The following is a 16,001-nucleotide window of genomic DNA, read 5'->3' as shown; positions in this document are numbered from 1 at the left end:
TGACGGTCACGATGCAGCGGAAAACCTCCGACCTTGTACCCTTTCTACGCGAACAAAGGCACGACACAAAGAGTGCATTCCAGCCCCTACTCCCTTTGTCGTTCTTTTATTTAAAAGTTGTCCCTTTAAACATTCAATCCGACTCTTCTATTTCAATATCCCCTCCTACGTTTTCTTCTCCCCCGTTTTCTCATCACGCTTCCCGTTTTCGCATTTGGCCCATCCTCCTCCATGCTTCCGATAGGGGAGAGTGTACGAAGCATATACCCATAGACGCGATAAGGTAAGCAGTTGGTGCCTTGAAGAAGACGAGACCACTTGTCGAAACGTTGGCTCCAGCGATGCGCCCTGTTCAAGGGTTTTTCGTCTACTCTGAGCAAATAGTGACAACATGGAAACCAGACAGGGAGAAAGATTTCGCAAATCATAACACTTTGTTCAATACGCGCACTTAAAACAAATAAAATCGAACACATTGTTATGCTGGGCAAATATGGTTGCCATGTTTCTGCCCCAGTCTGCGACCAAAAACTGTGCCTCGATCACCGGCTGGTGATCAAGGCACAGTCTTTACACCCGCTCATGCGGACTTCGGTGCTGGTGTTGCAGGACGCGGCAGACGTATGCGGTACAGCTGCGGGAACTGTTGCCGCGTTCCGGAAAGCGCTGCTCCAGACGACCGGCGCCGGTTTCAGCGGCCGCGTGCTTCCGCCGCTCCGGGTCACGCTGAAGTGGCGGGACAACCAGTGCTGCTGACCGCTGCCCGTTCGTCCAGATGGACAGCGACACAACGGCAGAGGCTGCGAGCAAGGGGCGCAAAAACGAAAGTCATGCCTATCCAGCCTCACGTATGTACATTGAGTCATTTCAATTGCAAAACGCATACATAATCTAAATATACAGTCTGCCACGATGTCTAACAAGGTACGACAAACCTGAGTACGAAGGCTCTTAAATTTTAGGGAAAGAGCAACCGACATTCTCCTTTGCATTGATCAGCCGGCAGCGTGACTAGCGCCTAGACTAGGCTGGATCACTTGAGCATAGCCTTAGAAACAATGAAGAGGAGCCACACACATCAATAAAACGACCGAATTGAAATGGACTCGTGATATACAGGTCTTGAGGAAAAGATCCCGCAAGGCGGCCGATTTCGAACAATGGCCCACGGCAAAGATCACTTGCCCAGTTGCGATTTCACTGGGTGAAACAATAATATGTATGCCCTCATTCAATGGCGAGAGCCAACAGCCGCCAGAGCGTGGCTGTAGTGACGAGGAGTACCAAGACTCCATGGTTGGGATTGCTAGGCAGCCGTCATTTTGCCTGCCTTCGCCATCTGTGTAAATATACTTTAAAAGTTCGCAACGGTTCGCAAAAAGCTCGCAAAAGTTCGCTCGAAGCCCGTTTGAGAGCGCTGCTGTACGGTAGTGTACGAGCGCCGTCACTTGGTTTTATTTCCAAAACAACCGATTCGAAAAATTTGATTGGCAATGTTGAAATTCCCTCTCCCATGTAACGAAATGAAATTAGTTATGAAGTGACTATTAAAACTTTTGCATGTTCGACCTTAGTTAATTAACTAATTAGGTGATATATATATATATATATATATATATATATATATATATATATATATATATATATATATATATATATATATATATATATATACATTATATACGGAAGCGAAAAGTACGACGTACGTGGAAACACTTGTAATAACCACAAAACGTTTCGGCTGGTGGGCAGCCTTCGTCTATAGACAAATTGCCGACCCTTGACAGCAAACCACATGTCCTCGGCTTCGTTTTGTTGCGGCTAACATTATTTGGTTCGAGTTACGTGAAGCATCCTGTTACATAAGGCATTCGCCGATGTAGCAACGGCCGGGAGAACAACACTATTCGCGCAAGATGGATGATTTCATACTTGTAGTATATGACCGGAATGCATGCCAAATTAAGAAAGAAAGAAAGTTATGATGCTGAATAGCGTATTGCGCTTAGTTAACACTCATCAGTAAGCGACTTTATATTTTGTTATAAATAGATAAATTGCTTATTGTTAAAACTAGGCCACTTTCGCACAAGCTCGAGTACGACCGAAATACAGTGGACGCCACTGCGCTAGCTCTTCCACCTCAGACAATAAACAAGACATGTCCAACATTTTCCGAAACATTAATAGCTACTTTGGCCGAGCAACTTCGGTGAGCCGCATGCAGGAATTCTTCCCTACTCTGAAAAGCACCGTGTCCTTCCATGAAGCAACACCATCGGCTATTGATGAATCTGCTATATCGGTGGTCCTTCAAGACCGCAGCTTCGTTTTGTAAAATGAGTTCACGAAGATAGTTATGCTCGGAAAAATAGGGCCGAAATAGTCGACACAGTTGTGAAAGCCGAAATATGCGACACTTACAGATAAATATAACGGACCCAAAACATACGAGGTATACAAGTGAGATCATGAATTCCGCTTCACCTTAGATTTGAGATACAAAGCAACTGTTGAAAACAAGTTTCTTGGTGCTTTTTTCTTAGCAATAAAGTCGTAGTAGGAAATACATCATTGCATAGTATGATTAGGTTTTTCATATAGTTCAGGAATTTGCGGAAATTCCTGACAGGTGGGTGCGATTTGCGATATAAGACTTAGCTATTGATAACTACGTGGCCTCGAGTGTGGCACATAGGCAAAACAAAAGGCGTCGATACACACATTTGGTGAAAGTGATAAAAGAAATATATTCGGGAAATGGTACTTTGCCGCACTGTCATAAGCAGTGCAACTAAGCGTGTGTACAGCTTCGCAATGTAAACGTGTGGGCCAGCTACACAAAAATACGAGCACGTGTCCCGGCAATAAATGTTATTGGAGTAAATATTACCACGCATCTTCTCATTCTTAGCTACACGAAATGTGAAATCATCTTCCTCAATTAAACGTTATCTTGCTAAATGTGCACGAATGAACTGCTCTCTTCACGATCTTCGAGTCCAAACAGGCTATGAGGCAAATACCTTTGTCCCGGTTCTCCTCTGCACATCTTGGGCAGTGGGTGGCAGGGCCACATCTCCCGATGGCTTCCCATTGTCTGAAATTACCATAAACAATGCCAATGCCATAAACAATGTAAGCAAGGCTTAAATAAGGAAGAAGGGTGCTTGTCCAGTAAAAAATTTTTTGTGAAACACTTTCTTTTTTTTTCTGATGAGTTCAACAACAATACAAAGCATTGACATAAGGAGAGAAAACCTTCAAAGCTTTATCAGCAGTATCATACTTTGATGTGTGGTTGATTTCCTTATTCCATTAATATTAACACTTCTACATAACTTGCAGTAGACGACATGCTTTTGTTCACAATATATTTACAACTTGCCGGATCCATTGTGTTGCAGTTTCTAGACATGTGGCGTTAACAATTGTAATCAAAATGGGGCAATTCATTATTGTAACGTGTCGTGGACTGAAAAAAGCAGGTTTGAATAAAAAGTGAGCCAGATCCTGCATCTGTTTGAATCAAACTTAGCAAAAGTTTTTAAACCAGCGCTGCGTCAACGACCGTGACCAAAAGAACCAACGTGGCGACATCCAATCTGCCATCTGGTTCATTTCTGTCCTAATTGCTCCCCTGTGGAGCTCTCGTTTCTAAATTAGCTTTTCTTGGACGAGTTGGTACTTACTGATGGTCAATATGTTGTAGGGCAAGACTAGAGTATAAAAGCAAGAGGCCGACTTTCCTACTTCTTTCTGCCTCTTAGTGTTTCTTTTATGGTTTTGCGCTACAGTATCATGTCCTCCTTTCGTTCCAAGACGGTATATTTGAAATAGAAGACAACTGACATGAAGATATTGAGTTCCCACCTAATCCTTGAAGAAGAAAAAGTGATCCGAAAGGGCCCGACATAAAACGAGTTAAGAAGAAGAAGAGCTGGAGCATTTTTGAAGGCGTTCAATAGATGTGAAGAACAAGAAAAAGCTGCCGACAGTCCAGAATGGTGTGCCTGTTCTCTGGAAGGACCACTCGCTTCCAGTCAGTGCCTATACGACCATGAAACGAAGGGCGGCACCGACGGAAGCAGAAGGGTGGTGTTAATATCGTCGATAATTTTCCTATATGAACGATGCCTCGCCGGAGCTCCCAGTGCACGTTCCGCCGCCACTCTGTTTTTCGCGTATCCTGGTATTTAGGCGATATTGTTTCATTTTCACGTCAACGTTCGGTTTTTGCACGTAGGAAAACCGAGCGTTTGGTTTCGAAACAACCACATGCACAGTCTCGAAGATGACTCAACATATGTGCCGTTTTTATGCGACAATTTTCCGATGGCGGTGCGGTCAAAAAAAGGGCCACATAACGCTTTCGCCTAAAGAAAGCTTGTCAGTAAATGTCCGCCCCGTGATCCACTGTTGCACTGATTGCGGATGTAAGATCAATAAGAGACTAAATCGCTCTTTTCCTGACTGCTTCCTGGGTCATTAAATTAAGCATGATGATAACATGATCTTTTCGTCTAGCTACGAACGATTCGTCACGTCAAATTCTTTCTTCAATCGGCTTCCACGAGGGAAGGCGCCAGCTACTCGCAGAAAGAGCGACGACGACACGAAGCTTCAAATCGTGAAGCAGTTCGCAAAGAAATATCTGGCCTTTCTAAATGAGCTGTGGTATATATCGCACAAGGCTTAATGAAGTTGGTATCTATTGTCGTATACCTACAGTCATGCCACACCGATGCACATCATGAAGAAATATATATTTTATTAACCTCAACTGCTATATATGATTACTTAATAAGAGTACGCTGTAAATTTCTAAATGCAATCAATGCATGACAGACGTTCAGAAGAAGAGAATAGGAGGCGTCGCTGGAACAAACGCTCCGGCAAGTGGTCTTGACATTTTGACGAGGGCGCTTTTGGAAAGGCTGGTTCCAACGACTACCTGTGTTAAGGATTTTTCATCTCGTAAGTGCTATCATGAAACTGTGAAAGTTAATGCTTAAAGATCATTCATTTTTGATTTTAGATAGCGCCATAAAGACCGCTATGTTGAAAACATTGCTCGTTAAATATTGATGTTTTAAAAAAAGGCAAAATATAGCGATGATTTCCATGAAATTGCTACTTTTGTAATTTTTGTGGAGTAATTATAGGATTAGCATGCAAGTTATCCTTAATTGCCACTAGATGTATTCCTAAAGCTATGGCTTGCCACTAAGGGATACGTGATCGATTTAGTCAGTAGGAAGTGGCTGTAGCCTGTGGCGCAGGAAATTCAGATACAAATGAAAAATGAGACCACAACAGTGACACAAAACGCCTGATAACTCTGAGCCGGATAATTTCCAGAATGTGTGCATGTTTCTGAGTATGGAATTGGTACGAATAATTCACGCGAAAACAATGTTTGAGAAATATCAAGTGAACGAATAAAGGTAATTTTCAGGGCTCGTTTCTTGGTTTTACAAAACATTAATGAAGCTAATTAAGGTATAGAACACGTTAATCGTACTGTTCGAAGTTCATCGTAGTAATTTTGAAATAGATGTGAAGAAAGTGAAGTGGACGAAACGACAACTCACAAATCTCGGAGTGTCGCAGCACATGAACCTTTAAGGAGCGGACAGCTGACCAATAAGCCCTCGCATACTGTGGACGAAGGGACGACCTGCTAATGTCGCCGAGGGGACGATCGGTGCCGTAGCTCTATTGGTAAGAGCATTGGGCGCGTAATCCGAATGTTGCGGGTTCGCTGTCTGCCGGCGGCAAGTTGTCTTTTTGGTCCACTTGAATTTGTTCAAATCTGTATCACAATGACTACAATAAACTTCAAAGAGTGCAATTAATACCCTCCACCAAACTTGACTTCATTATCTGCTCGTGTTTTTTTTAAATATCGTAACATACGTAATCAAATAAGCAAAAGAGCAACGAGAGTAACTCATTGCATTTTCGAGTGGGAATCGTACACGCGCTGACCAAATAATGGGAGTACTTTTCTGATATTGCCAAGGAAGGCTTCGGTTGATGCACTCCGCACACATTCCTGTGGCAGGCTTCGATTATCTTGAGAGCTGCCTCGCAACAGTAAATCGAAATTGCCAAAAACCACTCACGAGTTCACTCCGAGCCTAGGTGTCATGGCATTTTTTCAGTTTCACTTAACCAACCTGCTCAGCATTTTGCCCTGCTAACTGCGTTTCGCAAGGTGCTGTTTTGTACGAGCGAAGACGGTTTTCACGCATTTCGTTTCAGGCTGTCTCTCTCACATTGCGCACCATTGTGCAACAAAATTACTATCTGCGCAAGTGTGGGTACCTTTTAGGGTGACGCGTCGAGTTCCTCAGAAGTGGTGGCGACTTCCTCCGAGCTTCTCTCCACGGCGGAAGCATACGTGGCTCTGCCCTTGAGTGCCGCTGCAATCGATCTTTCGCTCCCGTTCCAACGAAGTGGCCTAGGCGTGGTCGCAGTGAGGACAGCCTTCCAGCTGCTATGGCCCTGATGGAGACAAAGCATACGGCATTCCGCCGTGAAAAAAATGTGCATTTGGGCTCACGGCAGGGAGAGTGTTACCGAAGAGTACATACAGTGCTGGGCAGTATCGAAGATACCTGTATCTTAGATACTATCTTAGATACTCTTTGGGTATCTTGTATCTGTATCACGATACGGCTCGCAAAACGAGTATCTGTTTCTGTATTTCCGATACATTCAATAATGTATCGTGTATCTTAAGATACAAGATACTGCTATCGCAACACCACCGTGCGAAACAATTATCGCTGGCTGAACTCCGCTTCTGAAGCTGGTACTGGCGCCGCTAAGCCACCTGAATAAAACTAAGGGCAGCGACATAAATTTATCTTTCTGCCAGAGTCCTCTAGTGAGGGCATGTGATGAGGCCTGCGCGTCCCTCTTGGTGGAACAGAGTCAAGTGGCAGCGCTCGCGCAGTCTCGGCACAAACACGCGCGCGAATGTCTACACCCAGCCCACGTAGTTCTTGTTTTCTCGATTTTTAGGGGTGAAGCTCCTTAAAGCGGCACCCGTTCGTCCCCGTCGTAGTGCGTAACCAGTCTTAACGCTAGTACCAGATCTTGACCTCCAAGGTGGTGCCGGTGGGAGATTTCTTCTGTGCGTTGTTGAACAATAAAAAATTCGCAGCGTGCGCGTTAACTAAAAGCCGAATTCTTCTGTCTCTCATTACCCATTAGCAGCCATTGGCATGTTCCAGTAGGAAACGTTAGTAGAAGTAGAAGTGTAAGTGTTAGCTAAAAGCCGACTTCTTCTGTCTCTCATTCCCGTTAGCAGCCATTGTTTACCTCCAAGGTAGTGCCTGGTGAGATTTCTCCTGTGCGTGATTAAACAATAAAAATTTTGTTCAAAACGCCGTTGATTGATGAAATAAACCAACGAAAGACGCCAGATGTTTTCTAAAAGCAAAACGAAAAGACGCCAGATAATTCTAAAGCAAAATGAAAAGACGCCAGATGTTTCTAAAGCAAAACGAAAAGACGCCAGCTGCTTAACGAAAGACGCCAGATGTTTCTCCTCTCCTACGCCGTGGTGAAGGGCGTCGGCAATTTCGACCAACTGGGGTTTTTCAACGTGCACCTAAACCTAAATACACTGGCCTCAAGGATTTTTGCCTCCATCGAAAATTCGTCCGCCGCGGCCAGAATTCATTCCTGTGACCTTCGGGTCAGTAGTCGAGCACCATAACCACTAGGCCACCGCGGCGGGCTTTGAGTATACAGTACAAACCATCCTACTTTACCGCTTAATAAAATAGTGAAATTGAGTTTGCATTATAGTAATGGAAATTATTAGGAGCTATCTTATAGATGTTAGATGGGGGATTCCAGAAACATTTATACCAAATGCACCGTTTTTCTCATGAGCGTCCCAACTAGTATTTTCAGGCAATTTTGCATAAGCAAATAATTTTCTATTCCCTTACCTTAACAGGTAAGCTGACGATACTTCACCCTTAATTGGCATAGCTAATAGTGGTGCCGCCTGCATCGCGTTTCTATACTTATTCACTGTGAATGTTTGATACAGAACCCCATGTCTCTTTTACTTACAATTTCTTTTTTCCCCTTTTTTAGGCCTCCTTGATTTTTTTTTTTACTATTACTAGTCGCCAGATCATCGGAGCTGCAAGTGGTAATAGCGCGAGTAGCGGCGGTGTCCTGCGACGCTTTGTGCAACTATACTGCCATGCACTCTTATTTATTTATTTATTTATTTATTTATTTATGTATTTATTTATTTATTTATTTATTTTGGTGTGATTGGGTTTAAACCGCAAAAAAACTGTTTGCACCACCACGACCGCTACATAATGTAGCGGCCGTGGCACCACTCAGCGCAAGCCGAGTCGCAATGTTTCGGAAGCTTCGCAATTTTTTCCAATTGTCGTGTTAAAATTACACGCAGGATGCGAATAGTCTAGTTTAAACGCGAGTTTGCGCGAGCTCCAGTGATAGCGCTGAAAGCTTTGATCCCTGATGTATGAAAGACGACGCGTTCCACCGATGATCAGATTACCGACGACCGACGAATGTGATCGCCGCTATCACCGTGCAGCGTGCTTTGCTCGTACTTTCAGCTACTTAGTTTTCTTGGCGCAAGTTAGCTCAGTAAAGAGTTTCGTTTCTACAATTTGACTGCCGCCTTCATATTCGACACTCTGCCACGTGACAATGCAATACGCCTGACACGTTCCCTAGTTGCACATGTTCTTTCGTTGGAGAAAAATTGTTCAAAAATTGCACGCTAGTGAGTATATTGATAACGAACGTTTTACACTAGAAGATGCGTAGAATATGAACAGCCATTTCTCTTTTATGTCCTCTACGCATACACTATGCGTCATAAAAAATGTCGTTACAAGCTTTGTTGCTGCTGTACACCTGTCCGGGGATCCAGTATTGCGTAGCGGTGGCTTACGGACAACTTCAATGTCCACGGCGGTATTTGCAACTATTTTGACAAGGCTCCTTATTAAGTTCTTGTGATTAGATGGCAACCCGCTAGCTGGTCGGCGAGCTGAGCAGCGACTCCCATAAGTTACAAAAAAAAAACAAGCAAGAACCGCTGTCAGCGAAGTTTTTAAAGAGGTGTCCTGTTAAGCAGCTTAAACAAACCCCAGTAAGTTATTTCGGAATTGAGCTAATGTACTTTGAGAAAGAAGGCCAAAACTTTTAAGATACTAACAGACATTTCATTCAAATGAAACAAGGTTGGTCACAGTTAATAAATTTCAAGCAGACATTTTTATGCATTGGCGTTTGCTGCTACATTATATGGATCTATAGTGACAAATTTGCGAATATATCGAAGTATCTTAAGATACAATTGGCAAGTATCGTATCGGATACAATTATTGCGGTAGTATCTTGTATCTGTATCTCAAATACTTTTCGCCTGAGTATCTTGTATATTATCGCGATACAATTTCAAAGTATCTTTGCCCAGCCCTGAGTACATATATACTCAAAGTAGTGGAGTTTATAAAACTGCACGCGGCCAAGATCTTTGAAGTAGGTGTCTGTTAGTGGCACTCGCACGTCTGCGATCGCGGGTCCTGGTCTATTCCTTTGCTGGCATCATTCAGTGAACTCAATCTATTCATTTTCATTATTTATCCTGACAGTTAATTTGCCCTTGCGTTAAGTAAAGACATATTATGTGTCAAATACGACTAGTGACTTGTGCTACAACCATCGACTTCTTACGAGTTTCCCGAAGCGTGTTTCAGTGACTACGTAGAAATAAACGTGTGCTTGAGATCTACTCGGCCAGATGCCGCGAAGATCCGGGCTGGTCATAATGTTTCACTGAACTATTTATTGAATTACGAAATATCTTGTTCAAATATTCTGACAGTTAACTGAGCCTAATTAGGACAAGCGATACTTTGATCTCATATGTGTCGAATATATATCTTGGACCAGAACCACCGATTTGTATTTTTGAAGAGACCGTTCACGAATATTAGGAAAACCGGAAGTAACAGATCAAGAGGATATGCTAGCAGGAGAAACAGGAGTGCCACTCTGGGCTCACAGCATTCAAACAACTTTCGCGAGATCCCACGCCCTGTGGCAACCGATGTCCTGCGAAGGAGTCAACAAGCAGCTGCCTGTTTTCATTTGAGCCACGTGTTACGAGGCGCATCGACGTCTTCGTGTACAAGGAGTAGTTTGTGGGATGAGAGCTTACCTGGCACGCGGATGTATACTCTGATGCCTGGTGGGTAGGTAACGGTCCTACGTAACTTCAGCGGTTGCGTTCGGGCATGGAGGTCACTTTTATCATGTACAAACGCACTCAAGTGCACTAAAACGCATTTTTTTATCACTAGGGCTCGTTTGGCGCCATCCTGGGGATAGTAGCTACGCTAAGCTATGGTAGCACAGTCCCAGCATGGCATATGTAATACATATATTGCAAAGTTGTAGCAGCCGATAAGCAACCCTGCCCGATTGTACCAACAGAAACAAACATCACGCTGAAGTTACAGAACTAACCGACAATAACTAGTATTTGTACACGCTATCGAGTACTACATAGCCTTACGCACAAGTACAGAAAATTAGGAGCGTACTAGCCAGCAGTATATTGCTGGCAACATTTCCCTTACACGGCAATATCCAACGTTAGCAAGGACCAGTCGGCAGGATATAGCCAAGCAAAAACAGCGCAACAGGGCTAGAATACGGACAGAAAGAAGAAAAGGACTGAGCGCGGAACTCGCAACTAAACTTATTATTGAAAATAGTGAACATATATAGGGAACAATGAGTCTTCAAAACTCGGCACGTGTTGCAAAAAAACATAAATCATGCCATTCTCTGGCAAATAATCGTACTCTTCATCTATAAGAGTGATTGACGTTTGATTGATACTGTATGGACGCTATGAGGTTAACTGGCGCGGAAGAATTCAGGCAGAAGCCATCGTTGCCGTGATCGAACGTGATCTACTTCTTCTTCTTTGCCTCTACTCGCTGGCAGCGTTTATTTGTACATCATCTTTTTTTACATCCTGCCCCGCCGCGCATGTAGTGGGCATTTCCAGGTGATGCAGAGCTTGAGCGTGAACCACTTTTCCGTTCTGTGTTTTTATGGTGTAAGCCCGCACCAGTCCATCACGACCAGGGTGTACTTCTAATATTCGGCCTAGCGGCCAAAAGCACCGGTTCCTTTTGTCGTCTTGCAGTAGTACGACCTCGCCTACTGTTAAACTTCGGTTAGGTCCTTGCGGATACCGATGCAGAGACCGCAGTTCCAGGAGATACTCCTTTCTCCATCTTTGCCACAGATGATTCAGTAGTCTTTGACGATACTCCAGCTTTCGCATAACACCATTCCTAGTAGTCTGCGGCCAGGTTGAAGTTTCACGTGGGCTAGGATCCGGATGAGCCAGGATTGAACTCCCGGTGAGAAATTGAGCCGGGCACACCGGTGACGGTTCCCCTGCCTGCGTGTACGTGTATGTCAGAGGACGAGAATTGATAACAGCTTCGACTTCTTGAAGCAACGTCATCAGTTCCTCGCTTCCTAGACTGCTTTTCCCGAGAACTTTTCGAAGAGCTGACTTGATCGACCGGATGAGCCTTTCCCACCGGCCACCCCACCACGGGGCGTTAGGCACAAGAAACTTCCATGATATTCGATGATTGGCGAGAAATGCAGCAAACGGGGATACATTGATAAGCTTCCCTATGTCACGTAGCTCTTTGCTTGCCTTCTTGAACGTCAATGCGTTGTCCGAGTACACAGTAATAGGCACTCCTCTGCGAGCAAGAAACCTCCTGAAGGCAAGTACAAAACTGTCTGATGAGAGAGAATCTGCCAGTTCTAGATGTACCGCTCTTGTGGTTGCGCAGGTAAATAGCACAATATAAACCTTGGTACATTGGGGTTCCCTCTGGTTGAGTTTCATATATAACGGGCCTGCAAAATCTATGCCGACAACTTCAAACGGGCGAGACATAGTAGCTCGGTCTTCCGGCAGTGGGGCATGTTCCACATTCATGGGCTTTGTTCGGAATCGTTTGCAAAGGTAACAATTGTTGATCAACTTTTTTGTTTCCTGGCGTGCATGAACAATCCAGAACCGCTCACGAATTACTGTCAGTGTGGCTGATACTCCACCATGCAAACTGCGGCAATGTGCTTCCATGATCACCAGTCTCGTAAATGCATGGTTCTGAGGCAAAAGCAGTGGATGTTTTTCTTGAATTGAAAGTTGCGCTCTCTGTAGGCGTCCGCGCAGATGAAGTTGTCCTTCTGTATCCAAAAATGGATGCAAGTCATGAAGAATCGACCGCCTTGAGATCGCGCGTTCGTTGGAGAGTTGCTCTATTTCTTGAGAGAAAGCTTCTCGCTGTGCTCTTATTATCCAAAACTTCTCGGCCATATTTAGCTCTTCTGCAGAAATAGGCCCCGTATGTGGTGCACGGGTGCGCCGCGTCCTTTCCAAAAATCTGTAAACCAACGCTGTGACGCGAAGAAGCCTGGTCAAGCTGCTGTACTTCTTGACGTTCATGACATCTTCAAGGGGTTCTTGCGTCTGTAGCAGTAGTTCTGTCTGTAGAGTTTCTGGTTCGTAGCTGTTTTCTTGGGCGGCAACCGAAGTGATCTCGATGGGCCAAGCGGTTTCAGGTTGAACTAACCATTCTGGGCCATTCCACCAGTTGACGCTTTCCCGAAGCACTGCCGCTGATAATCCCCGTGTCAGATAATCAGCTGGGTTCTGCTCCCCAGGACAATAACGCCATTGCCCTTTGTCGGTGCAGTCGGCTATCTCGGCCACTCTGTTTCTCACGAAGGGGCTGAGTTTATCTTGCTGTGCCCGTATCCAGCTCAGAACAATTGTCGAGTCCGACCACATTATATGTGAGAACTGAACCGTGTCCCATGACTTCCTAAGGTATTTTAGTAGCCTTGCTCCAACAACTGCACTCATTAGTTCCAACTTTGGCATGGTCAAGGCTTTTATGGGTGCCACGCGAGACTTAGCCACGACAATCTTCGTACCACAACTGCCATTGCGGTCCACCGTTCTAAGGTACGCGCATGCTCCATAGGCCCTTGGACTAGCATCCACGAAGATATGGACTTGCGTCATGGTGATATCTTCTTTCGGATGACTCATGACGTAGCGCGGTATCTTAATAAGGTGTAACTGAGCAACTTCAGTACACCATTCTTTCCACGCCTTCTCGATTTCCATGGGTAACTTGGAATCCCACGGTATCCGTAACAGCCATAACTTCTGAAATAAGATCTTCGCTATTATCGTGAAAGGCGAAAGAATACCGAGAGGATCGAATATTCTGGAAGCTGTTCTTAAGATGGTCCGCTTTGAGTCCTCCTTGACCGAAAGCAGGAACTGCGTGACAGACTTTGAAGAACATGCCAAGTAATCATCTTCGGTGTTCCAGTGCATCCCTAGAATCGTTGCTGAAGTACTGTCCAATCCTTCCAGGCACTCTTCGCTTTTCGAGAACACTTCCTGGAGTTGAGCGTTGTTTGTCTTCCACTTCCGAAGGTTCATCGCAGCGCCTTCCAAAATCGACTTTGCCTTCTCGTACACGTCTAAGCCTTCGTCAAAACTGTCGGCTCCTACGAGCAGGTCATCCACGTAGAAACTCTGCTTCAGCGTCCGGGCCAATGTTTTTTGCTCACCGCTTACGTTGTCCAGGTGGTGGTGTATCGTTGCCATCAGCAGAAAAGGGCTTGATGTCGACCCGAATGGCACACGTGTCATTCGCCATTCGATAATGTTGTCGTTTTCACCACGGGGCACGTTCTCGAACCATAGAAACCGAAATACATCTCGATCCGATTCCTGTATTTCTATCTGCAGGAAAGCTTTCTCGATGTCGGCGTTGATGGCTATCGGGTGGCGTCGAAAACTAAGCAACACTCGAAGCAGATCCGGGTTCAGGTTTGTACCTTTGTCCAAACAGTCGTTCAGTGACATATATCCCTTTTCATGGGACGAGGCGTCGAACACTACTCGCAGTTTCGTGGTGAGTGAGTCTTCTCGTACAACCTCGCGATGCGGCATGTAGTACACGGCATTATCAGATTGTCGCTCCGGCACCACTTCAGCATGTCCCATTTGCCAGTATTGACGTATGGTCGTGTCGTATTTCTCCATTAGGCCATCATGCTGCGAGAGTCTTCTGACGAGCTTATGGAGCCGGTTAATTGCTGTGTCCCGATTGTCGCCTAGAAGATGCTTGCGATCTTCTTTCCATGGTAGGGCCACCGAGTACCGGCCGCCTGACTTCCTAACGGTCTCCTTAAACTGTAGAATGTTCCGGTCAGCGCGACATTCGTTGGAGTCAGTAATGCCCATAGACTCGAGTCGCCAGAAAGACTGTAGAATTTCTGCAGTCGATTCCTCTTCGGTTGCATCCACACGCAAGACACTGACAAGCAGGTGAGTGCCACAGTCCAAAAGGGTCTTCTGACTGACAGGTCCTTGTACCGTCCAACCAAATATTGTCTCCATTGCCACCAGACCTGGCACGTCTGGACATCGCACAACTTCACCGGTGATTGCTTGCCACATATAGTCAGAACCTATTAGCAGACCGATTCCGGTGTCTGGTGCGTCCTTAGGCCGGTAGTCGTTCGCGAGCATCTTGCCTTGTCTCTTTAATTCTAGAATGAATGCATTGTTCGTTGATGGTAGAGTCACACCGTGGCAAATGGCAGGGACAACTACAGCTTCTATGCGAAGGTCAACCTTCTTGTATCTGCTTCGAAGGGCTATTTCAACAACGTTCCGCTTTTGTGCAGCTGAAGAGCAAGTGCTTCCGAAGGTATTCAATGCCAACCGGGTCTGTCTGACCACCTTCAGGTTAAGCTTACTGGCCACATCTTCCTTAATGAAGCTTCTTTGGCTTCCGCCATCCAGAATACCTCGAACGAATTGCCTGCTGTCGTTGTTGACCAACTGGGTGCTGAATGTCTGAAGATAGACCGCGTTGTCCCTAGGTGGTTGGCTAGTTGATGATACGTCTTCGCAGGACGAAAGAGCATTTGAAGAAATGCATACGGTGGCACTTCCTGGCGTTCCTGCGGTCGTCGAAGCCCTCCTGTAATTGGGGTCGCACATGCTGGAAGCGTGTCTTCCGCGGCAGGAACTGCAGGTAAGCTTAACGCGGCAATCCTTCGCTCGGTGGCCTTTTGACGTGCAGCGGAAGCACCGGTTGTCTTTCTGCAGCTGCTCCTTTTTGACTGCAAGAGCAATATCAGCGTTGCAGCTGCGCGTCCCGTGCTGATCAATCTCGCAGAAGAAGCACTTGAACCTTGGTATAGATGTGGTATGCAATACGGATGCCGCTGGGATGCCACCATTTCGTCGGTCCAAGCGATCCTCCAAAGCAGGTCTCTGATGTGGCAGTTCGTGCTGCTCTCTACTTTCGAGCTCCACTCGTAAGAATAATAACAGGTCATTTAGCTCGGCATCCGACGCGGCTGACGCCTCTGCTGGTTCACTCGACGAGGAGGCTTGAGCATAACGTACTTCGGTGGGCCTTGTCAAGGCGCGGTGCCGTTTTTCTCTTGTGAAAGAAAGACCGATGTCCCGCGGTAGAGCCTTCTGCAAGATATCGATGAGCATAGCTGAATACGTCAGTGTCGGCACGTTCAGGGCTCCTAGGCAGCGAATATTCAGTTGCGTGGCATCATACAATCTTCACAAACCGCGGATGTCGTTGGCGGATGTCACCCTTGGGAGATTTCTCAGCGCCGTCAGATGGTGCTGAATAATCATCGTCTTATCGCCGAATCTTTCCTTCAACATATGCACTGCGTCGGCGTAGCAAGATTCGGTCGTGGGCAAGCCCGCGATTGCTGTTGCTGCGTCACCGGATATGAAACTCTTCAGGTAGTAGAATTTAGTGGATGGCGTCAGGTCGTTGTTCAGATGAATAAGCTGTTCGAATTGCTCCCAGAAG

At 45.6% G+C, this 16,001-nt stretch overlaps 1 protein-coding gene across 1 annotated transcript; it reads right to left on the bottom strand.

Moving 5' to 3' along the window:
• Positions 1-570: 570 nt before the first annotated feature.
• On the bottom strand, positions 571-14,680 carry LOC119382991 (uncharacterized). The gene is made up of 2 exons (XM_037650981.1): positions 13,498-14,680; positions 571-800 (listed from the first exon to the last, which is right to left on the bottom strand). Exons 1-2 carry the CDS (start codon positions 14,678-14,680, stop codon positions 571-573), a joined length of 1,413 nt encoding a protein of 470 aa, XP_037506909.1.
• Between the last annotated feature and the right edge of the window lie 1,321 nt (positions 14,681-16,001).

The sequence above is a fragment of the Rhipicephalus sanguineus genome, chromosome 1 (genome assembly GCF_013339695.2).
Source record: "Rhipicephalus sanguineus isolate Rsan-2018 chromosome 1, BIME_Rsan_1.4, whole genome shotgun sequence".
Classification (NCBI taxonomy): Eukaryota; Metazoa; Arthropoda; class Arachnida; order Ixodida; family Ixodidae; genus Rhipicephalus; species Rhipicephalus sanguineus.
This window is presented reverse-complemented; position numbering and strand designations above follow the sequence as displayed.